The sequence below is a fragment of the Pristiophorus japonicus genome, chromosome 14 (genome assembly GCF_044704955.1).
Source record: "Pristiophorus japonicus isolate sPriJap1 chromosome 14, sPriJap1.hap1, whole genome shotgun sequence".
NCBI lineage: Eukaryota > Metazoa > Chordata > Chondrichthyes > Pristiophoridae > Pristiophorus > Pristiophorus japonicus.
The window spans coordinates 115709073-115734176 of NC_091990.1; the positions used below are offsets into that span (position 1 = coordinate 115709073).

General features: G+C 49.5%; 1 protein-coding gene across 7 annotated transcripts in view; it reads right to left on the reverse strand.

Moving 5' to 3' along the window:
- The window catches only part of LOC139280046 (doublecortin domain-containing protein 1-like), a 761217-nt gene that overhangs the window by 125952 nt on the left and 610161 nt on the right, over positions 1-25104 (reverse strand). For 6 of the 7 annotated variants that reach the window (XM_070899504.1, XM_070899503.1, XM_070899506.1 and 3 more), the window contains 3 exons: positions 20048-20162; positions 14484-14654; positions 3765-3950 (listed from right to left, as the gene is read on the reverse strand). In XM_070899504.1, coding sequence (XP_070755605.1) covers positions 3765-3950; positions 14484-14654; positions 20048-20162 — 472 coding nt within the window. The remainder of the gene's footprint in view (positions 1-3764; positions 3951-14483; positions 14655-20047; positions 20163-25104) is intronic. The other variant, XM_070899505.1, reaches the window with a different exon arrangement.

Here is a 25104-nt window from a genome sequence, read left to right on the forward strand (position 1 = left end):
TAAACAGACTCTGTTTGCCAATACAAAAGAAAAATACTGCGGATGCTGGAATCTGGAATAAAAACAGAAAATGCTGGAAATCTCAGCGGGTCAGGCAGCATCTGTGCAGAGAAAGCAGAGTTAACGTTTCAGGTCGATGACCGTCAGAACTGGAGAGTGTTCGGAAAGAACAGATTCTTAACAAGCACTGAAAGGGGGAGGGGAAGAAAAAACAAAAGGGAAGGTCTGTGATAGGGTGGAAGACAGGAGAGATTAGAGAGACAAAAGGTATGATGGCAGGAGTTAAAAAACATTAGTCAAGATAGGGTGTGAATGGCGGGATAATGACCAGCTGCCAAGAGACAAGAAGAAAAAAACGAAAGAAATAAACAAGCTCTGAGGGGAGGGGAGTGGGGGTGGGCGCGGTTGGGAAGGAAGCCACAGATTGGCAGTGGCTACGCTCTGAAATTGTTGAACTCGATGTTGAGTCATGAAGGCTGTAAAGTGCCAAAACGAGACATGAGGTGCTGTTCCTCGAGCTTGCATTGAGCTTCATTGGAACAGTGTATGAGACCGAGGACGGAGATGTCAGAGTCGGAATGGAATGGAGAATTAAAGCGACAGGTGATTGGAAGCTCAGAGTCACACTTGTGGACTGAACGGAGATGCTCCGCAAAGCAGTCACCCAATCTACGCTTGGTCTCCCTAATGTAGAGGAGACCACATCATCAGCATCAAATACAGTATACTAAATTGAAAGAAGTACAAGTAAATCGCTGTTTCACCTGGAAGGAGCATTTGAGGCCCTAGATAGTGGGAAGGGATGAGGTAAAAAGGCAAGTGTTGCACCTCCTGCACTTGCACGAAAAGGTGCCGTGGGAAGGGGAGGGGATGCTGGGGGTGACTGCGGAATGGACCAAGGTGTCACGGAGGGTGCAGTCCCTTTAGAATACTGAGAGGGGAGGGGAGGGGAAGATGTGATTGGTGGTGGGATCATGCTAGAGGTGTTGGAAATGGCAGAGGATGATCCGGTGAACGTGGAGGCTGTTGAGGTGAAAGGTGAGGACAAGGGGAACCCTGTTGTGGTTCTGAGAGGGAGGGAAAGGGGTGAGAGCAGAGGTGCGGGAAATAGAACGGACACGATAGAGGGTCATGTTAACTACAGTGGAGGGAAATCCTCTGTTGAGGAAAAAGGAAGACATGTCAGAGGCACTAGAGTGAAAGGTGGCGTCATCAGAGCAGATGCGACGGAGTCAGGGAAACTGGTAGAATGAAAGGAGTCGGGATGCGGGTCGAATGCCTATCCCCAGATTATGGAGACGGAGATGTCGAGGAAGGGAAGGGAAGAGTTGGAGATGGGCTATGTGAAGTTGAGGGAAGGGTGGAAATCGGATGCAAAGTGAATTAAATTTTCTAGTTCAGGGCGAGAGCAGGAAATGGCACCGATACAGTCATCAATGTACTGCAAAAAGAGGTGAGGGAGGGGACCCGAGTAGGACTGGAACAAAGAATGTTCCACATATCCCACAAAAAGGCAGACATAGCTAGGACCCATGAGCGTTCCCATAGCAACACCTTAAATTTGGAGAAAGTGAGTGGAGTTAAAGGAGAAGTTGTTCAATGTGAGAACAAGTTCAGCCAGGCGGAGGAGGGTGATGGTGAATGGGGACTGGTTGGGCCTCTGCTCGAGGAAGAAGCGGAGCACCTTGGTGGGGGATGGAAATGTAGAGGGATTGGACGTCCATGGTGAAAAGGAGACGGCTGAGTCTGGGAAACTGGAAACTGTTAAAGTGACGGAGGACTTTGGAGGAATTGCAGGTATAGATGGGAAGAGAGTGGACAAGGAGAGAAAAAAGAGTTGAGATAGGAAGAAATAAGTTCTGTGGGGCAAGAACAGGCTGAAACAATGGGTCTACTGGGGCAGTTCTGTTTGTGGATCTTGGGAAGGAGGGAGAAATGGGCTGTGCAGGGTTGGGGAACGATGAGGTCGGTGGCTGTGGAGGGACGATCTCCAGAGGAGATGAGGTCAATGACGATCTGGGAAATGATGGCTTGATGTGCAGTGGTGGGGTCATGGTGCAGGGGGAGGTAGGAGGAACTGTCAGAGTTGGCGATCAGCCTCTGCAAGGTAGAGGTCGATTCACCAAACAACAACAGCGCCACCCTTGTCAGCAGGTTTAATGACAAGGTTGGGATTGGATCTGAGCGAGCGGAGTGCTGCAAGTTCAGAGGGAGGTAGGTTGGAGTGAGTGAGGGGAGCAGAGAAATTGAGACGCCCAATTCCCATCGGCAGTTTGCAATGAAGAGGTCTAGAGGGAGTAAGAGGCCAAAGGAAGGGGTCGAAGTAGAGCGAGAATTCTGAAAATGGGAGAAAGGGTCAGCTGTGCGCGGGGGAAGATTCCTGGCTGAAGAAGTGGACACAGAGGCGAAGGCAATAGAAAAAGAGCTCAGCAATATGTCGAGCTTGAACTTCATTGAGGTTGGGGCATAAGGGGATGAAGCTCAGGCCTTGCTGAGGATTGATCGTTCGAGGTCAGAGAGGGGAAGGTCAGAGGGGATAGTGAAAACACGGCAGGGGTGAGATTGGAAGAAGGGATGGGATCAGAAGGAAGTGTGGGGGCAGAAGGTTCCGGAGGAGCGTTGGTGTCCAAGAGTTGTTGAAGTTTACGATCCTTGACACGTGAAAGGAAGGAAAAAAGTTTTTGGTTAAAGCGCCGGATGAGGCGAAGGATAAAATGGAACTCCGGACCAGGACAGCTTCAAGATAAGAGTGAGTCGGTGCTGCTGAAGAGAGAGGTCGAGAGTGTGCATGTGACGGTGCATAGCGTTGAGTGTGGATCCCAGGATGCGGCGAGAGCAGTGGTTCGAGGAACGCTGAATAGTGAATATCTCAGATATCTGTAATCCTGGATGGATCCAAAACATGAAGGATGAAATTTCAGTTGGAATCCATGCGGATTAAGTCCGAGACGGAGACAGTTACTGAGGAAAGAGATGTGGCTGTGAAAGCGAGTCTTGGCAGATACTTGATCATACAAGAGAAGGGAAACAGAAAGTAAAGAAAATGAGCAAGGTAAAAGACACAAACGGAAATCCCGTCTGGGGGAAGAGCAGAACTTCTTCAAGGTGGGCATTCCTAGAAGAGAAGAGGCAGTGAATTAAACACTAATACAAAAGCAAAATACTGCTGGACTAAAAACAGAAAATGCTGGAAATCTCAGCGGATCAGGCAGCATCTGTGGAGAGGAAGCAGAGTTAACGTTTTGGGTCGATGACCCTTCGTCAGAACTAGAGAGTGTTCGGAAAGAACAGATTCTTAACAAGCATTGAAAGGGGGAGGGGAGAAAGAACAAAAGGGAAGGTTTGTGATAGGGTGGAAGACAGGAGAGATTAGAGTGATAAAAGGGGCGATGGCCCAAATTCAAATGGTAATGCCAGGAGTTAGAAAAACATTAGTCAAGATAGGGTGTGAATGGCGGGATAATGACTAACTGCCATTAGAGACAAGGAAAGAAAAAGAAAGAAACAGGCTCTGGGAGGGGGAGGGGTGCGGGGGCGGAGGGAGCCAAACATTGGCAGTGGTTACGCTCTAAAATTGTTGAACTCGATGTTGAGTCCAGACTCTGTTTTCTGTTTGATGAGTAAATAGATTCTGTTTGCCCTGAAACCTGCTGTAAATCCCACTCTCCCCAACTCATTGGCTGAAACACTGTAACTCATTCGCTGACACAGTGGTGTCAATACACACTTCATTAAATATTAATCCAGATTAAAGCATAACTTACCTTTGCAACTCTGCTGCACTTAAAAGGCCCGGTTTCTTCAATTTGGCTATGTTTGCAGCCTGTGGCACAGATGAATGAGTTACCTGGGTGGAGTTTTGTCATAACGTTCCGCCCCCTCAGTGCCCTAGCGCATGCCAAACAAACCAGGGTTCTCTGCTTCGTGCTGGCATGGGTAAAGTAATAACCCTAATACAGAAATTAAAGAGAATAAAACAGGAGATTCAAATATGAGTATTTCGACAGATACAACTGCGCCATTGCATGAGAAAATCTGTACATTTTGGGGACCGAAATTCAGCCTCCCGATAAGGCCTATTACTGCCAGAAAGCAGCGCCATGCGGCGGTGTCGAACGATCGCCGATTTTTCGTCGAATGGCTGCCGTTCGCAAAATTCTCCTCAGGGCTTTTTCCGGCGGTGCACTGTGTTTAATGGCACACTGCAGCGGCCGCCATCTTATTTTTATTTGTCGGCCGGCTGCCATGTCGACACAACAATTATGACCCCAGGTTCGGCCGGGCCGCCAATAGGCCACTGGCCCAGTCGAAACCCTGGTGGCCCAGTGGACTTAAATTAAAACGATGCAGAGCGCGCAGCGGCCCTCCCCTTTAAGTGAAGGAGAGAGACGTTATGATGCGCCAGCGCGATGAAGTCACCAGCCCGGCGCTGATGAGTGATAACGGCGGAGACTCCGCCCCCATTATGACCAACTTCCTCCCCGCTTGAAAAAAAATGACAAAGTGCTGAATTTCGCAAGATGGGCCACTGCATCCATTGTGGAGGCCAAAACACTACAAAAATGGTTGGTGCGACCCGAATTCCAGCAGCGGTGAATTTCGGCCCCTTGCAGTACTAGGCACAGTTCTGGGGGCCGAAATTCAAGGTCTCAAAGAGACCCGTTAATGCCCAATTTGCGGCGGCCATTCCTAAAAAGCAATTGGCCGCTGTTTTGGGGTAAACTAGCCAACCCAACCTAAATTCAGGGCGGGGATTTTTCGGCCTTGACCCCATCCCGCCCGAGTGGATGCATCACCAATTTTATTCAATAAAAATACTTACCTACCGATATTCAGCTGAACTCGTCGATCCCCCACTGCGCAGTGCCCCCGACAGGTTTTTCTGCCAGTGCACCATCCCCGCACTGAGTGCGGCCCGGCAGCGCAGTGGCCCTTAAAGGGGAGGGCCCACTGCCACGGCTGCCATGGAAAAATCTTTGCCGGCCGACTTGCCGATCAGCCGGTAAAATACTGGCCCCGGATCTTCTGGGAGAGCGGTCAGCCTCAAGCGCCCAGCCGCGATCCTTGGGTCGGGTTTTGCAGCAGCACAGTGCAGCACCACCCGGAAGAACTGCATCCAGTGTGCAATGCCCCTGGTTGCGACACCGGCGCAAGTTTGAGCTCCTGCCCAGTCCGTCTGCCCAGTAGCGCGCCTCGCAGTGACTGCCTGGGAAATCAGGGTGGTTCAACCATCCCGTCGGCGAAGAGGTAAGTAATGGACTCCTAAGGGAAGTGTAATTGTTTTTTTAACATTTTTTTTAGCCATTTTTGTAGTGGTGGCATGGGCAATGTTTTGGGAATGTTTTTCTGAGTTTTTTTTAGGTCTTTTTTGCCCCCACCCTCCCACCACCGCCCCCCCCCCCCACCCAGGACGTCTCTCGGAGCACTCCCAGGCCGGCACTTTAGCTCGGGAGTTTCCCATCCTAACACCCTAAGAAAGGTGAACAACGCCTCCCTTAGCGCTGTGTCCCTTGACTCAGGGCCCAGCTGCCCAAACTTACCCACTGAAGCGCAAACTGTTCCTGGGCGCTAACTTTCCCGCACCGCCACCATTATCGCCCCAGAAACATCAAAGCTGAAAATCCAGCCCTTTGTTCCTATGGTTCCTTTGCCATTTACTCTAAATCTGAGTCCTTTGGTTACCGACCCTGCTGCCATTTCTGTTTAGTTACTCTATCAACCAGTCGTAATTTTGAACACCTCCATTAGATCTCCCCTTAACCTTCTCGGCGCTAAGGAGAACAATCCCAGCTTCTCTAGTCTCTCCACACAACATGATTTTTGAGCAACTCATTTATGGTTTTGCTACACACTGCCCAGGCGTGACTGATGGGGGAATTACCCAATCATCTTTATTCTGGCTGCGGCTTGTGGTATCAACATATGCAGCCAACACTTAAGTACGGACGGAAATTTGGGTTTCCCTGCAATGCCGTAGAGTTTTAACTCCATATTTTTTCTCTTTGGCAGGTTCCCCACCCAGATGTCAGCCTGATTGACAGGCTTGGCTTCGAGTCGGGTGGAGAGGGCTCCGCAGCAGGCTGCAGGAGCAGGTACGGAGCCTGGGGGTGTGTGCCGTTGTGTCCATAGCCTGTGCCGACGTCGATGCCGGGTGGTCCATCCGGTTTTATTCTTATTATTGTTTCTTGTAGCAGTTTGTTACAATTGAGTGGCTCGCTAGGCCATTTCAGAGGGCAGTTAAGGGTCAACCATATTGCTGAGGGTCTGGAGTCACATATAGGCTAGACCAGCTACTGGGAGCATGGGGGCTGTTTGATCCCTGACCCTGGGGGAAGGTCTGATTCTGGGTAGGGGGAGGGGAAGGGGTGGGTGTCTGATTCACGACCCGAGGTCTTTGTATGGGGGGAGGCTAATGGAAGGGAGCTTGGGTGCCAGGCAGAGGCACCCCTGCTTCCTCTGAAAGGAAAAAAGGAAAGGAAAGACTTGCATGTATATAGCATCTTTCACAACTTCAGGATGTCCCAAAGTGTTTTACAGGCAATGAAGTACTTTTGCAGTGCAGTCACTGTTGTAAGACCACAAGCAGTGCTGAAAATGCACTTACCTTCTCCCCAGAACTATCCTAGTCTGCCTTCAGCTGCTGTGTTTCCAAAGGTCTGGGAAACCCAGCTGGCCAGAGGCAGCCAGCCTCACCAAAATAGTGACATTTTCAACCCATCTACTGGGAGCGGTAGGCTGCCTACCCCTTGTCCTGTCTCCATTAAACCTCGAAGTGGACGGGCTGGAGGCGAGGGTTTGAGATTTTAAATCATTTTAACATCTGTCCCGAACCCCCAAACTACACATTTTGGGGTAAAAATTCACTTAGATATTTCTATAGCCCCTTTAACATAGAGAACTTCCATGGTGCTTTACAGAGCAGAACTTGGCGTGACTCAATAGCAGGAAAGGAATTAGGGGAGATGAGTGACAGTGGAACAGTTTTCAAAGAGGCATTTGGCATGGGACAGAGAAGTAGCAGGTAGAGGGGTTTAGGGAGAGAGTTCCAGACTTTAGAGTTGAGACAGCTACGATGAATTTTTCCTGTTTTATTTTTCTAGGCTCAACCGTTTGAAACACGGTAGTTTTGTTTATATATAAGGTATTACTTTATCAAAGCCACATGCTTTTCTTCATAATGGCTCCTCTTTACCATTCTTTCTCAAGAACACTGGGCCTGAATTCGCGGCCCCTATAGATGGATACAAGCTGCACACCCGCCCATAGGGGCCACGCAAGTTCCGGGTTTAGGTATGCGAAGCACATGCTCCTAAACCCGGAACTTGCGATCTGTCAAGAATCCACATACATCCAGAAGTAAAGGGCCTCTGTGGGTGGAGCATTGGGCTATTTCCCCAACTCCTGCTTAGCGAATGCCATTGAAATGCTTACGACTGATAAAAGGTGTGAGGGCCTGCTTTTATCAGCGCAAGACTTTTAAAACACAGAATAATACACTTTTTTCAATAATGCAAACATTTTAAATCCTGTTAAATAAGGTAAGTTTATTTTTAAACCCTTTAAAATATGTAAATTTATTTTTCAAAAAATTTAATTTTTGTTTTAATTAATTAATTAAATTTAATTTTGATTAATTTTAAATATGTGATGATTTAAAAAAAATTATCTCAAGTGTTTTGAGGGGTATTCCCATTCATATTTATGGTGATTCCGAAACGGAATGGGATACCCCTACTCTGATAAGCTGGGCCGGCCCACGTGATCCCAGTGATGCAAACGAAGCCCTTATGCTCCTGGGATATGTGGGCCTCTCTGCAGGCCTGCGCATAGAGGTCCAGGACCAGAAGTCTCCGAAACTCCAGGAATAACAGGTCCTTTCATAGAAATGTTTGCAGTCAGAGGCATCCGCTCGTGGGCAAATTCTGGGCCAATATTTCTTCTCCACTTTACTCTCTTTGAGAGTAATCTAAACATTATTTGCCGTTCATGAGGTTAAGTATAAAGGTTTTAATGGTTGCGATGGTCCACTGTGGAAATTGGAACTGTCGTGCAGATGAGGACCTGATCTGATCCTCAAGCTCCTCCACTAAATTTGGTTTAAGATGTTGGTCAATAATAAGAACATAAGAACATAAGAAATAGGAGCAGGAGTAGGCCATTTGGCCCCTCGAGACTGGTCTGCCATTCAATAATATCTTGGTTGATCTGATCATAGACTCAGCCCCACTTCGCTGCCTGCTTCCCAGAAGCCTTTATTCCCTTATTGCTCAAAAATCTGTCTATCCCCAACTTAAATATATTCAATGACCCAGCCACCACAGCTCTCTGGAGCAGTGAATTTCACAGATTTACAACCCTCTGAGAGAAGAAATTCCTCCTCATCTCAGTTTTATTTCTTTATTTATATCAGGGTTCCACAGAAAGAGTTGTAATTTGTTCCAAAGTGCTGTAAAATTTTATTGGAGCACTTAGTCACTAAGGTTTGTACAATTTAATAGTCATGGACCAGAGCCTTGGGAGTAAAGATCTTACACAACAGATGGGTACATATCTGTAGCAGTTTATAGAGAGCTGTCCTACATGCTTATCAACTCAAATTGCAGCCCCGCTACACCCCGCACTGCAATACACCTCAATAAACTCCTCCTATTCCCGTCGACAACACCGGTTATGTTGTGGCATGGATAAAGCAGCCTGTTCTGGGAGTGGCTCCCACGTTGCAGTATTAATACTTCTGCGGAGAAATCTATAAAACACTGCGCTCTGCCTATTATGGTTGGGAAATGCCGCGGAGTTGCTCCTGCTCTGCTGCCGTCACTTCACGGGAAATGTAGCGGAAACCCCGTTCCGGTGAGTTTACCGAAATGGAGCAGGAGCAGGTCCGAGGAAATTCCTGATCTACGTCAATGGCTAGGCTGCCAGTGGCAACCACAATTGTCCTTTAAAGCTGTGTTGACGGGCTGAACTTGGCAATGATGGAAGTCATCTACAAGCTTCATGGGGTGGAAAAACCTAGCTAATAGTTATGAGAAGGCCAGTGAACCATATAACAGATCATTATAGCAGGAAACCTTCATTGGTTCTGCGTTCAAGGACACTAAATGTAATAGAGTGGCCATCCGCCTCCCCTGAAGTCCCTTCGGAACATGCATGCTTCTGTTGAACATATTCAACCATTAACTTCATAACTGGTGGTGCCCAATTATTTTGGTTTCTTGCATCAATAAAGATGTGATTCAAGTGTTGAGTTAATTTTGATGGTAGGTGTTATGTAATGATGTGTGTATCGTCCCAGTACCTTAAATGTAATGTAAGCACTAAGCCACACCACAGAGGGCGCTGTGCTGGGAAACCCTGGTAGTACCTGCAACAGGTGCTATATAAGGCTGACCACCACACCTGGGAGGCACTCTGGAGCTGAACAATAAAGGACGAAGGTCACAGCAGTTAGATTTACACCAGACCGTGTGGAGTCAGTGATTTGTGTGCTACATACTTCACATTGGCAACGAGGAAGCGGACGAACTCCACGCAACCATGGCTACTCTGGGCTCGCTAAAGGATTTTACCGTGGGCAATGATTGGGAGGCCTTTACGGAAAGGCTCGAGTACTACTTCACAGCAAATGACCTGACGGAGGACACATACGCAATGAGAGATAAGCGTAAGGCGATATTGCTCTCCAGTTGTGGAGATGAGGTTTACTGTCCCGTCAGGGATTTGCTGGCACCTGGGAGCGCCAGGGACAAGTCATACGAGGCGCTGACTGAACTCATTCGTGACCAGTTGAAACCGAAGGAGAGCATCCTCACGGCCAGATACAAATTTTACCATCACTGCAGACCCGAGGGCCAGGATGTCACCAAATATGCTGCGGACCTCAGGAGACTCGCGGCGCCGTGTGATTTTGGCGCACACCTTGACGAGGCTTTGCGGGACGTTTTCGTCATGGGGATTGGCCATGAGGGCCTCCTTCACAAGCTGTTGGCCACGGAACCCACAGTCACTCTGACAAAGGCCATCACCATCAGCCGGGCATATATGACCTCGACTTGCAGCACCAAGCAAATAATCCACACAGTCTCGAACCCGGCAGGCACTGTCCACAGGATGGCGCCCACCACGGACAAAACTGCAGAACGTGGCTCTGCCCGGGGCAGAGAGCATGGACCTCGGAATCCTGGAACTCAGAGTCCGCTGAGGGGGGCCAATCAAGCAGCACCATGCTGGCGTTGTGGAGGAAGCCATGGGCTCACCGGTGCAGATTTGCGGATTACACGTGCAATACCTGCCACCTGAAAGGCCACCTTCAGCGTATGTGTAAAAGAAATCAGACTCACCATGTGGCTGAGGAGATGGGGGATGGTCCACTGTTCAGCGAGGAGCAGGTAGAAGATGATGAGGTGTTTGGACTGCACACGTGTACTGATAATTCGCCCCCAGTGATAAGGGAAGTGGACACGGGCTCGGGTCCATCGTTGATGAGTCGGAGAACTTTTGATAAACTGTGGATTAACCCAGCTGCACGACCCAAGCTGGTCCTGGTCATGGTGAAGCTGCGTACCTACACCAGGGAACTGATACCTGTTCTTGGCAGAGCGGAGGTGCAGGTATCCCACAGGGACGAGATGCACGCTTTACCTCTGTGGGTCGTTGCAGACGATGGGCCGATACTACTCGGCCGGAGGTGGATGGGGACGGTCCGTGGGAGCTGGGAAGACTTCACCACCCCACAGGCTGCTGCTCACCGGGGTGCTGCCGTGCCACGGGTCCCCAGGGAGCAGCGCCAACCGAGCTGGAGCTGCAGCCTCAATCCACCCACAGGCAAGTCCCAGGCCCGGACCTCACACAGAGATCCTGCAGCCCCAGCCCCCACAAGCAAGTCCCAGCCCTGGGCCTCACACAGAGACCCTGCAGCCTCAGCCCCCACAGGCAAGCAGCCCTGCACAGAGGGGCCTAGTGGGGGGGGAGTGAGCTGGCGGGGTGCGAGGGATCCAGGATGGCCGGCGGTTCGGAAGAGCCCCGCCGAGGAGCTGTTAGTGTCGGGCGGCGGCAGCAGCTGGAGGTCAGGGGCTACGGAGGCCATGGGGGACGCGGCAAGTGCGGCCGCTGGAGAGGCCACGATGGCCGCAGGAGAGGCGGCAAGTCAGGAGGCAGCGGAGGGGAGCGGAGGCTGTGACGGTGGAGGGCATCTGGAGCGGCGGAGAAGAAGATGGCGGCGGCATCGTGTTCAGAGCAGCAGAGCATCAAAGATGGCGGCGCCCAAGGAGAAGCCTCGTGGAATCCTCCTGCATCAAAGATGGTGCCTTAAAAAGGAAATGCACCCGGGAGTCTTAAAAGGGCCTTACCAAGAGGTGGTCCCCACAAAGGACTTCTGTAAGGCAGAGCGAGTCTAAAATGAGCTATGTTAATGTGAGATAGTGAATTTATAATAAGAATTACTTTTTTAATGCTGAATGGCCACTGTATTTGTGTAAAATAATGGATGAAGTACAATTAATGATAACGGCTAACAAGGAAATCAAGGATCCGTTACCAGTCAATAACCAGTTAATGTACCAGATAATATGTACCATACTAATGCACTGTCTATGCCCACCTGCCTTCCGTTGGACAAGTGTGATGCTATGTAATGATGTGTGTATCGTTGTCCTGCGTCCTGGTGGGGGGGGGAAGGTGATGTTATGTAATGATGTGTGTATCGTCCCAATACCTTAAATGTAATGTAAGCACTATGCCACACCACAGAGGGTGCTGTGCTGGGAAACCCTGGTAGTACCTGCAACAGGTGCTATATAAGGCTGACCACCACACCTGAGAGGCACTCTGGAGCTGAACAATAAAGGACGAAGGTCACAGCAGTTAGATTTACACCAGACTGTGTGGAGTCAGTGATTTGTGTGTTACATACACCACAGGAGGGAGTGAAGGAATAATAATAACTTTTATTTAAATAGCGCCTTTAACGTAGTAAAATGTCCCAAGGCGCTTCACAACAGTGTTACAGGCAAACAGATCAATTTGACACCGAGCCACAGAAGAAATTAAGGCAGATGATCAAAAGCTTGTTTAAAGAGGTAGGTTTTAACGAGCGTCTTAAAGGAAGAAAGTGATGTAGAGAGACGTAGAGGTTTAGAGAGGGAGTTCCAGAGCTTAGGGCCCAGGCAGCTGAAGGCACTTCCACCGATGGTTGAGCAGTGAAAATGAGGGATGTTCAAGAGGCCAGAATTTGAGAAGCACATACAACTTGTGGGATTGTGAGGCTGAAAAAGATTACAGAGATAGGGAGGGGCAAGTCCATGGAGTGATTTGAAATCAAGGATGAGAATTTTGAACTCAAGGCATTGTTTAATCAGGAGCCAATGTAGGTCAGAAAGCACAGGGGTGACGGGTGATCTTGACTTGGTGTGGGCTGCTGAGTTTTGGATGACTTCAAGTTTACCTAGTATGGAATGTGGAAGGCCGGCCAGGAGTTAGTTGGAGTAGTCAAGTCTAGAGGTAACAAAGGCATGAATGAGGGTTTCAGCAGCAGAAGAGCTGAGGCAGGGGCGGAGGCGAGCAATGTTACGGAGGTGGAAAAAGACGGTTTTAGTTATGCGGATATGTGGCTGGAAACTCATTTCAGGGTCAAATATGACACCTAGGTTGCGAACAATATTGTTCACCCTCAGATTGATGCTAGGGAGAGGGATAGAGTCAGTGGTTAGGGAACGCAGTTTGTGACAGGGACCAAAGATAATGGCTTCAGTCTTCCCAATATTTAATTGGAGAAAATTTCTTCTCATCCAGTACCGGATGTCGGACAAGCAATCTGACAATTTAGATGCCAAGCAGGGGTCGAGAGAAGTGGCGGAGAGGTAGAGCTGGGTGTCGTCTGTGTACATGTGGAAACTGACTCCGTGTTTTCGGATGATATCGCCAAGGAGCAGCATATAGATGAGAAATAAGAGGGGACCAAAGACAGATCCTTGGGGGACACCAAAGATAACAATGCGGGAATGGGAAGAGAACCCATTACTAGAGATTTTCTGGCTACAATTAGATAGATAAGAATGGAACCAGGCGAGTGCAGTTCCACCTAGCTGGACATTGGTGGAGGAGGATGGAGTGGTCAACTGTGTCAAAGGCTGCCGACAGGTCCAGAAGGATGCGGAGGGATAGTTTACCATTGTCACAGTCACAAAGGATGTCATTTGTGACTTTGATGAGAAGAGAATGGAGAAGAGGTCCAGGGATGAGGGACTTCATTTAAATGGAGATACTAGAGAAGCTGGGAATGTACTCCTTAGACCAGAGGTTAAGGGGAGACAAATTGGAGGTGTTCAAAGTCATGAGGAGTTTTTATAGAGCAAATAATGAGAAACTGTTTCCACTGGCTGTAGAGTCAATAGCCAGAGGACACAGATTTAAGGTAATTGGGAAAAGAACCAGAGGGGAGATGAGGGACATTTTTTTTTACACAGCGAGTTGTTATGATCTGGAATGCATTGCCTGAAAGGGTGGTGGAAGCAGATTCAGTAGTAACTTTCAAAAGAGAATTGGATATATTGAAAAGAGCAGGAGAGTAGCACTAATTGAATAGCTCTTTCAAAGAGCCGGCACAGGCACGATGAGCCAAATTGTCTCCTTCTATGCTGTAAGATGCTATGATTTAGTGAAAAGTGTCTGCTGTTTCTAACAGTTTTATGGGAAGGGAGGCATGTGGTGGGCTAGACCTTTCACTCATTTGTAGTCAATGGACATGAACTCTAGCCCAAGTGTCCTTTATCGACAATTGCTATTGATCAATCTAGGAGATGTGGTTGACTACATGAAAATCCCTCATAGAGAAACTCGTGGATCAATGTTTGCTGGTCGTATATGGGATATGTCAGGGTACTTTGTGGTCTAAAGAGACTAACACACCAACCAGGACCAAGGATGGAATATTAGACTTGGCTTCATTATTGCTCCATTTCTGTAACATCATAAAACAAATCTGAAGCTAGATTCCAAGAAAACTAGGGGGCGCGGGGGGGCATTGCCCAGCACCCTGTTTGGAGGCGGTAACCTTCCGGGGCCGGGACATTTATCACCCTGCCTGGAAGTTCCGCCCCCGGTGCAGAATTCGGCCCTTCTGCTCCTCAATGGAAACGGAGTGCTATTGCAGGTGGTCCATGTCTGTGGAGGGGCACTCCCGAGGTGGTAGCGCAGCGACCCGCGAAGCTAGCGGTGACATCGACCGGGGCCAATTTCCCCGGAGGTGCTATCAAGGCAATAACCTCGATGCGCCTCATTAGCGCCCCCCGGAGGTGCTAATGGGGCTATAAAAAAAAGGGCAATTCCACCCTCTCGATTTCGTAAGCCTGGCTGAGGCATTGGTTCAATATTCATTATCAGTCGGGCTGATGTAACTGCTCCAAACATCCACGTATCTGCAACCATAAAGGTTTGATAGACTTTATAAGAGATTATAATGGAAACAGGGCTTTTGATTCACTTACAGGTTGGTGTAGATCCACTGTTCTACAGATGCAGAAGGTGCAGACAGAGGCCTGGTTGGCTGCTGTAATTTCATTGTCCAACACTGAGGTATAAAAAGCACACAGCACTTTCATCTCCGGCTCCCAGAACCATTTCTGATTGGCCACTCCATAACGGTATCCTTTGTACTTCTGTGGTGAGATATTAAAAGTATTACATTGAGGAAATGCAAATGCAGATAAAGGGAGATATTTGTAGCCACCATTACAAAGCAGAACATTTTAAGATACGTTGGATTCCTGCTGGCCTTAGCTCAGTGAGTCACACTCTCGGCACTAAGTCAGAAGAACATGGGTTCAAGCCCCACTCGAGAGACTTGAGCATGAAAGCCAGGTTGATATTTCTGTGTAGTACTGAGGGAGTGCTGCGCTGTCAGAGATGCCGTCTCTCAGATGGGACATTAAATATCTGCTCTCTCAGGTGGACGTAAAAGATCCCATGGCACTATTTTGAAGAAGAGCAGGGGAGTTCTCCCCAATGTCCTGGCCAATATGTATCCCGCAATCAACATCACTAAAACAGATTATCTGGTCATTGTCTCATTGCTGTTTGTGAGAGCTTGCTGTGCGCAAATTGGCTGCTGCATTTCCTGCATTAAACAGTGACTATGCTTCAAAATATACTTAATTAGCTGTAAAATGCATTGATAAGGACACTGGAGAGAATCCCCTGCCCTTCTTCAAATCCATTATCAAAGAAGCAGTAGTAGGACATTTGGAAAAACATAATTCAGTCAGGCAGAGGCAGCATGAATTTATGAAAGGGAAGTCATGTTTGAAAAACTTTCTGGAATTCTTTGAGGATGAACAGGGTGGATAAAGGGGAACCAGTGGATGTGGTGTATTTGGACTTCCAGAAGGCATGTGACAAGTGCCACATAAAAGGTTACTGCACAAGATAAAAATTCACGGGTTGGGGATAATATATTAGCATGGATAGAGGATTGGCTAACTAACAGAAAACAGAGAGTCGGGATAAATGGTTAATTCTCAGGTTGGCAATCAGTAACTAGTGGGGTGCTGCAGGAATCAATGCTGGGACCCCAACTATTTACAATCTATATTAATGACTTGGAACGTGAAACGTAGCCAAGTTTGCTGACAATACAAAGATGAGAGGAAAAGCAATGTATGAGGAGGACACAAAAAACCTGCAAAAGGACATAGACAGACGAAGTGAGTAGGCAAAAATTTGGCAGATGGAGTACAGAGCCCAAGTTTCGGGCCGCGCCTGGAACGGCGCAGCCCCGACCTGGACGCCCGTTTTTTGCGCCACAAAGTGCGCCTAAAAAAAACTTACAGATTCTCCGGCTCCGTGCTGGTACTCTGGAACCGGGCGCGACGCAGCACGAGCTGTGGGGGGCGGAGCTAGGTCCCTGCGCTGAAAACAGTGCCGGGACCTCTGCACATGTGCGCTACAGTGGGCGCGCATGTGCAGTAGCTCCAGGCGCCCAAAACTGTGTGGGAGGGGCCCGAAGCACGCAGCCCCTAGCCCAGGCCAAATGGCCTCACTGGGGCTGCATGCATAAGGCTCCTCCCACGCCCAGCTCCTGCTTCCTCCCGACTCGACTCGACTCCCGCTTCCCCCTCCCCCCACCCCGCCCCGGACCCGACCCCGACACCGACCCGACTCCTGCTTCCCCGCCCCCCCCCCCCCGCTCCCGGACCGGATCGGACCCGACCCGCGCGGTACACCCCCCCCCCGCACCCGACCTGGCCTCCCTCTCCCTCCCCCCGCCCCGACCCGAACCGAACTGACCTCCCTCCCAGCAGCCCCTCAACCCGACCCGCGCTCCCGAACCACCGCCCCCCCCAACCGGACCCGACCCGACCCAACCTGACCTCCCTCCCCCCGCCCCGACACAAACCGACCCGACCCGACCTCCCTCTGCCCCCCACCCCCCCCGACCCGAACCGAACCAACCCGACCCGACACGCATTCCCTCCCTCCCCCCCCCAACCCGAACCAACCCGACCTCCCTCCTCCCCCCCCCCCCCCCCCGGACCCGACCCGACCTCCCTCCGCCCCTCTGACCCGAGCCACGCTCCCGACCCCGACCCGCGCTCCCCCCGACCCGACCCGCAGTCCCGACCCCGGACCCCGGACCCGATCCGACCCAATGCCACCTACCTGTAAATCTGGTGCTGGGGACGGGCCCTGCCCGAAGTCTTGGGCCCGGCTGGGCCCGGCCCATTCAGCCTCCCTCCCCCTTCTCCTTTCCTCCCCCTCTTCTCCTTTCCCCCCCTTCTCCTTTACCCCCCCTTCTCCTTTTCCCTCACTCTCCTTATCCCCCCTTCTCCTTTTCCCCCCCATTCTCTTTCTCCTTCTCCTCTCCCCCCCTTTCCCTTCTCCTCTCCCCCCTTTTCCCTTCTCCTCCCCCCCTTCTCCTTCTCCTCCTCCCCTTCTCCTCTCCCCCTTCTCTCCCCCTCCCCTCGCTGTCAGAAACACAGACACTGACAGATAGAGAGTGAGAGACACACACAGACAGACAAGACAGAGAGATAGAGACACTGATAGAGACACACTGGGGGCGGGGGGCATCCCAACACGCTGTTGGAGGGCTTCTGGTGCTGCAGTCGGTAAGTAGAAAATGTTTTATTTATTGATTTAAAAAAAAAAATTCTTATTAATTTCTTTTGATTGATTTATTGGTTGATTTATTGATGTTTTTATCATTTATTATTGATGATGGCTCTTTATTTGTAAAACTGAAGTGTTTACTGTTTGTAAACTTCCCTTTAACCCCCCCCCCAATTCCCCACGCCTGATTTGTAACCTACGCCTGATTTTCTAAAGTGTAGACAAGGTTTTTTCGAGCATACAAAAATCTTCACTTACTCCATTCTAAGTTAGTTTGGAGTAAGTTTTCACTGCCGAAATTTTGAAAACAGGCGTAAGTGGCCGGACACGCCCCCTTTTGAAAAAAAAATTCTGTTCCAAAATGAAACGGTTCTAACTGACTAGAACTGGAGCAAACTAAATGCCGAAAATTTGAATTTCTAAGATACTCTGTTCTACACCAGTTGCTCCAAAAAATCAGGAGCAGCTGAGGCCGAAACTTGGGCCCATAATGTTGGAAAGTGTGAGATTATGCACTTTGGCAGAAAAAAAATCAAAGAGCAAGTTATTATTTAAATGGAGAAAAATTGCAAAGTGCTGCGGTACAATGGGACCTGGGGGTCCTGGTGCATGAAACACAAAAGGTTAGTATGCAGGTGCAGCAAGTGATCATGAAAGCCAATGGAAACTTGGCCTTTATTGCAAAGGGGATGGAGTATAAAAGCAGGGAAGTCTTGCTACAATTATACAGGGTATTGATGAGGCCACACCTGGAATACTGCATCTCATCGCCGAGAGCATGCAGAAACCAAGCACAGGCAGTGGAAGGAGCGTGCAGCAAACCAGTCCCACCCACCCTTTCCCTCAACGCCTGTCTGTCCCACCTGTGACAGGGACTGCGGTTCTCGTATTGGATTGTTCAGTCACCTAAGAACTCATTTTTAGAGTGGAAGCAAGTCTTCCTCGATTCTGAGGGATTGCCTATGACTGCGTACAGTTTTGGTTTCCATATTCGAGAAAGGATATACTTGCTTTGGAGGCAGTTCAGAGAAGGTTCACTAGGTTGATTCCGGAGATGAGGGGGGTTGACTTATGAGGAAAGGTTGAATAGGTTGGGCCTCTACTCATTGGAATTCAGAAGAATGAGAGGTTATCTTATCGAAACGTATAAGATTATGAGGGGGTTTGACAAGGTGGATGCAGAGAGGATGTTTCCATGGATGGGGGAGACTAGAACTAGGGGGCAAAATCTTAGAATAAGGGGCCACCCATTTAAAACTGAGATGAGGAGGAATTTCTTCTCTCAGAGGGTTATAAATCTGTGGAATTTGCTGCTTCAGAGAGCTGTGGAAGCTGGGTCATTAAATAGATTTAAGACAGAGATAGACAGTTTCTTAACCGATAAGGGAATGAGGAGTTATGAGGAGCGGGCAGGGAAGTGGACCTGAGTCCATGTTCCGATCAGCCATGATCATATTAAATGGTGGAGCAGGCTCGAGGGGCTGTATGGCCTACTCCTGCTCCTATTTCTTATGTTCTTATGTTCTTAACGCCTTTACGTCCACCTGAGAAAGCAGATAAGGCCTTGCTTTAACGTCTTATCCGAAAGACGGCACCTCTGACAGTGCAGCACTCCCTTAGTACTGCACTCCCTCAGAACTGCACCGAAGTGTCAGCTTAGATTATGTGCTCAAGACTCTGGAGTGGGGTTTGAACCTCCTGAAACTGATGTGGAGGGGATAGCCTCACACTAGCTTACATTGGACACTAGATGGAGTGTAACTCCGGTACAGAGCCAGAATGGGTTTCAAAAGTTTCAAAAAGCATTTTCCCCATTGAGCCACGGCTGACATTGCGTGGCAGCCAATTTGTGCACAGCAAGGCCCTACGAACAGCAATAAGATAAATGACCAAATAAGCTGCTTGAAGTGGTGTTGGTTGAGGGATAAACATTGGCCAGGACACCAGGACAACTCTTCTTTGAAAGGTGCATGGGATCTTTCACATTCACTTGAAAGGGCAGAGGAACCTCGAACACTTCCCCAGTATTGCAATAAAGTGTCAGCCTAGTTTATGCGCTCAAGTCTCTTAGAATGGAAATTGAAATCACAGCTTTATGACTCAAAGACAAGAGTGTTACCTCTGGGAGAAGTCTGACCTTGGTTCTCACAGCAACTTTTGAAACCCATTCTGGCTCTGTACCGGAGTTACACTCCATCTAGTGTCCAATGTAAGCTAGTGTGAGGCTATCCCCTCCACATCAGTGTTAAGCTGGTCCTAACGCCTGCAATGCCACAAAGTGGAACGCTTCAGTATAAATGCACCTTCTCACCTCTGAGTCAGAAGGTTATGGGTTCAAGTCCCACTCCAGGGATTTGAGCCCAAAAACATCTAGGCTGACACTCTAGTGCAGGGCTGAGGGAGCGCTGCCCCTTCAGAGGTGCCATCTTTCAGATGAGACGTTAAACCGAGGCTTTGTCTGCCCTCTAAGGTGGACGTAAAAGATCCCATGGCACTATTTCGAAGAAGAAGAGCAGGGGAGTTATCCCCGGTGTCCTGGCCAATATTTATCCATCAATCAACATAATAAAAAAAACAGATTATCTGGTCATTATCACATTGCTGTTTGTGGGAGCTTGCTATGCGCCAGTTGGCGGCCACGTTTCCCACATTACAACAGTGACTATACTTCAAAAGTACTTCATTGGCTGTAAACTGCTGTGAGACATCTGGTGGTCATTAAAAGGCACTATATAAATCTACGTCTTTCTTTTTCTTAAAGTGATAGTAACAGTAAGCTGGACATTACCATCTTTATTGCACAATTTCAGTGATTTTTCTTTTTTTTAAGACATTGTCATACAATGATATACTTTGCACTACATTGTGTACGTTCATGTTTCATTATAATTACACAGCTAGAAAATAATTCAATGGCGAATGGGATATTGGAAACGATGCTGACCTGAAGGATAATTGGACATCCCTGAATTTCCGTCACACTCTCGCCGTCACCCGATTTAATTTGTGGCATTGAGACTGCGAGCACCAGGTCAGGATTACCCGCTAAATGGAAGGTCCTGTTGACAGACAATGCACAGAGTTTGCGCTGATTCCCTCTGCAGTCAAAGTGTAGCTACGTTAGTTCTCACAGGCTCGGTTTGGGGTTAACGAGGCAGATCTTTCTCTCCTTGCGGATCGGAATAAAGATAAGAACATAAGAAGTAGGAGCAGGAGTAGGCCATTCTGCCCCTCGTGCCTGCTCGGCCATTCACTGAGATCATGGTCGATCTTCTACCTCAACATCTTCCCGCACTATCCCATATCTCTTGATTCCCTTAGTGACCAAAAGTTTATCGATCTCAGCCTTGAATATACTCAACGACTGAGCCTTAGCAGCCCTCTGGAGTCGAGAATTCCAAAGATTCACCACCCTCTGAGTGAAGAAATTCTTCCTCATCTCAGTCCTAAATGGCCGACTCCTTATCCTGAGACTGTGACCCCCTGGTTCTAGACTATCCAGCCAAGGGAAACAACTCTCAGCATCTACCCTGTCAATCACCCTCAGAATCTTATATGTTTCAATGAGATCACCTCTCACTCCTGTAAACTCCGGAGAATATAGGCCTAGTCTACTCAATCACTCCTCATAGGACAGCCCTCTCATCCCAGGAATCAATCTGGTGAACTTTCCTTTTAAGGCAAGTATATCCTTCCTTAGGTAAGGAGACCAAAACTGTATATCGTACTGCGGGTATAGTCCCACCAAAGTCCTATATAATTGCAGCATGGCTTCCTTACTCTTATACTCCAACCACATGCAATAAAGGCTAATATATCATATATAAAGGCATATGCACGACGCATGGAGGAAAATCGGGCGGAGAAGATCACACATTTTCCGTAGGGATTTAGATATATATTTGAAAGGGAAAAAATTGCAAGGCTATGAAGAAAGGTATGGGGCAACAGGGAGTGGGGGAGGGGGGAATATGATTCAGAAATCAGTTCTTTCCTGCTCGGGACTTGAAATCGACCCCCTTCCCCTGCCTGGAATACTGAGGTCCCACTGGCAGATGTGAGCTCAATCATGGTCTATATGGCATTTATAAATAATGCCCATGTTATTACAAGGACATAGGGGCCGAAAATGATGGCTTTACCACCCACTGCTGCTGACATTCCTCTGCTGGAACTGCCCAGTGCCACTTTCGTCGTGGCCTGGAGCGGGCGGGAGGGGGAGTCGCCGGGAAGCCAACGCCGACGTCAGCAGACGGTCGATGCACGTTAGTAGACTCCAGCCCACCAAGATGCCAGATTGGTGCGGGCGGGAGTCGGCTGGAGTCGACGGCAGGACGGCGCTAAGTGTGAAGATGCCATCAATTTCGGCCCCTATGTCCTTGTAATAACATGGGCATTATTTACAAAAATGGTTAGTGAAGTTTATTTAAATTATTTATTTACAGGTACTTTCCTGGATGGAGTCCCCTGAAGGTCGTCAGATGGTTTTTTTAACGCTTTTTATTTTTAGTTCTTCGACCCTGCCTGGGCCCGAATCCATCCTCGGCAGCACTTGGACGGAAAGCGCCTCTGCCGCCGAGAATGAGAGCTCTCGCTGGCTGCCGCCCAGATTGATGGCATACATCGCAGATTTGCCGTCCACCGACCTTCGAGGGACCTGGGTGATGAAAATCCCGCCCAAAGTACCGTCACGGACCTCAGCGGCCATCGGTGATTCTTTGGGCGGCACTTGGGCGGGCGGAGGCCTTCATCAAATTCAGGCCCAACGCCAATGAGTTTATTGAAACACCAATTGCTGCTGTTCTAAATACAACTACATAGATATTACAAAACAGAAACTGGCCATTCGGCCCACCCAGTCCATGTTGGTGTCTGTCCTCCACATGAGCTGTAGTCCTAATCCCATGGGCCCACCCTGTTCCCGTTCCATTTAACCACCTTTCCTTCAACCACCTACACAAACTAGGGTTGGTTGTATTTGCTGGAATTTAGAATATTAAGGGGTGATTTGATCAAAGTTTTCAAGATATTAAGGGGAACAGATCGGGTAGATAGAGAGAAACTATTTCCGCTGGTTGAGGATTCTAGGACTAGGGGGCATAATCTAAAAATTAGAGCCAGAATTTTCAGCAGTGAATTTAGGAAACACTTCTACACACAAAGGGTGGTAGAAGTTTGAAACTCTGTTCTGCAAACATCAATTGATGTCAAATCAATTGTTCATTTTAAATCTGAAATGATAGATTTTTGTTAACAAAAGGTATGATGGGGCAAAAGGTATGATGGTATGATGTTAGGTCGTTGATCAGCTATGATCTCATTGAATAGTAGAACAGGCTCGAGGGGCTGAATGGTCTTCTCCTGTGTTAACCTTCACCTATCTAACTTATTCTTAAATGTTGACATCAATCATTGATCATGGAAGAGATTCCACAGCCTCACAACCTCCTGTGTAAAACACGATTTTTCCTGCTCTCTTTTCTAAATTTAATCATGTATACATATCCCCTTGTTCTAGATCACTCAATCACTGGAAACAATCTGTTTCTATCGACTCTGTCTTATCCCTTCACAATTTTAAACACCTCTATCAAATCACCCCGTAATCTCCTCTGTCCTAACAAAATGGCTCCACTTCTTCAAGCCTTTCTTCGTATTTCTAATTATTTGTATTAAGTCACCCTTCTGCAATTCCCACTAACCCTATTCTGCGCATGCGTCCTCCTCTCCCCCCGCCCCCCAACGCCCGATCCCAAACTGTCAGGAACTAGCCCCACACATTGCCTCCACTGCCTCCGATACATTAACAGCTCCGAGGCCCCAGCAGCCCCAAGCCTCCGATCAGGCAGTGGGCGGCCAGGACCAGTTCCAGCAGCAGTTTGAGAGAAGAGAGCAGGCGGCAGGGAGAGAGAGAAGCGGGCCGGTGGGGAGAGCAGGGCAGCGGGGAGAGTGAGAGGTGGGGAGAGTGAGTGGCGGGGAGAGTGAGAGGCAGGGAGAGCGGGGTGGCGGGGAGAGCGGGGTGGTGGGGAGAGTGGGGCGGCGGGGAGAGTGAGAGGCAGGGGGAGCGGGGCGGCAGGGAGAGCGAGAGGCGGGGAGAGCGAGAGGCGGGGAAAGCGAGAGACAGGGAGAGCGGGGTGGCAGGGAGAGTGGGGTGGTGGGGAGAGTGGGGTGGTGGAGAGAGAGGTGGGGAGAGTGAGAGGCAGGGAGAGCGGGGTGGCGGGGAGAGCGGGGTGGTGGGGAGAGAGGTGGGGAGAGTGAGAGGCAGGGAGAGCGGGGTGGCGGGGAGAGCGAGAAGCGGGGAGAGCGGGGTGGCAGGGAGAGCGGGGTGGTGGGGAGAGCGAGAAGTGGGTAGAGCTAGAGGCAGGGAGAGCGGGGTGGTGGGGAGAGCGGGGCGGCAGGGAGAGCGGGGTGGTGGGGAGAGAGGTGGGGAGAGTGAGAGGCAGGGAGAGCGGGGCGGCAGGGAGAGCGGGGTGGTGGGGAGAGCGAGTAGTGGGTAGAGCTAGAGGCAGGGAGAGCGGGGTGGTGGGGAGAGCGGGGCGGCAGGGAGAGCGGGGTGGTGGGGAGAGCGAGAAGTGGGTAGAGCTAGAGGCAGGGAGAGCGGGGTGGTGGGGAGAGCGGGGCGGCGGGGAGAGCAAGAAGCGGGGAGAGCGGGGCGGCGGGGAGAGTGAGAAGCGAGTAGAGCAAGAGGCGGGGAGAGCAAGAGACGAAGAAAGCAGGGTGGCGGGGAGAATGGTTGGCGGGAAGAGCGGGCTGGCAGGGAGAGCGAGAGGCGGGGCAGCGGGAAGAGAGAGAAGCAGGGCGGCCAGGAGCAGTTCATTTCTCATTCAGTGCCAGTTTGAAGAGTCAAGCAGCACCGTAAAGTGCTCCGTGAGGAGAGAGAAACTGGGCGGGGGGGGGGGAGGGGGGGAGAGGGGAGGGTGGAGAGAGCTTGCGGTGGGTGGGGCAGAGTGAGAGCTTGGCGGAGGGGAGAGAGAGCTTGGCGGGTGGAGAGGGCTTGGGGGGGAAGAGAGAGCTTGGGGAGAGAGAGAGAGAGAGCCTGTGGGGGTGGGGGGAGAGAGAGAGACACAGGTCGGGGGGGATATCGGAGGGGACTCAGATAAGACTGATCACATTCTTCCAACCTCCGAGAGCATACAAGCTCATTGCGTGTGTTACAAGGGACATTGTTGGAGTGGATGAAATCCAGACGTCATGACACTGTCACTTGGTACCCAATAAACATGTTAACAATCCGCACACAACGCCCCATCTATGGGGGGGGGCGGGATGTGGGTGGGGAGTAAGGACTTGTGCTTGGGTAAGGGACCTCGGCTGTGGGAGGCAGCACATGTGCGGGGGTAAGGGTCTTCAGCTGGCGGAGGCAGGACTTGTGCTGGGGTAAGGGACTTCAGCTGGAATTTGGTGGCTTTTGGGGAGATCTATCCTCTGTGGCTTCTGAAGTCAAAATGCATTGAATTACAAATTGGAAAGTCAGTCCGAACTTGGGCTGGACAGTTCCAGTTACACATTCCAGAGGAACTTCAGGGTGCTTATTCTTCAAGGGGATCAATCAGCAATAGATCCTGTGAAAATGAAGAGCCAATCAGTGAAACCGCTGCCTTTCAGTTAGTACAAATAGACACAGCCTTTATATTTCCTCACATGAAAAATATCGTCAGAACGAATAAAATTAATGTCATGAAAATCTATTTCCCTCCAAAACATTAGTTGAAATGGTTAAATACTACTGCTGGCAATTTGTTCCTGACAACAACCCCTTGTTATAGTCAGTGAATTGGTTGCTGATTAAACTTCACCACTTGATAAATATTCCAATATGTCAGAGGTAGAAACCCTGAATTACAAAGCTAAACAATTGATAAACAGGGGAATGTATTTGCTCACTCAGCTCTGCTATACATTAGGTGACGCTTCAATTTAGAGGGATATTGTGCAGAATAAGAGGGTGAAATGTGAGATCCTCCTGGAAAATGAGCGATTCAGAAAACTTAGTTCATCTTA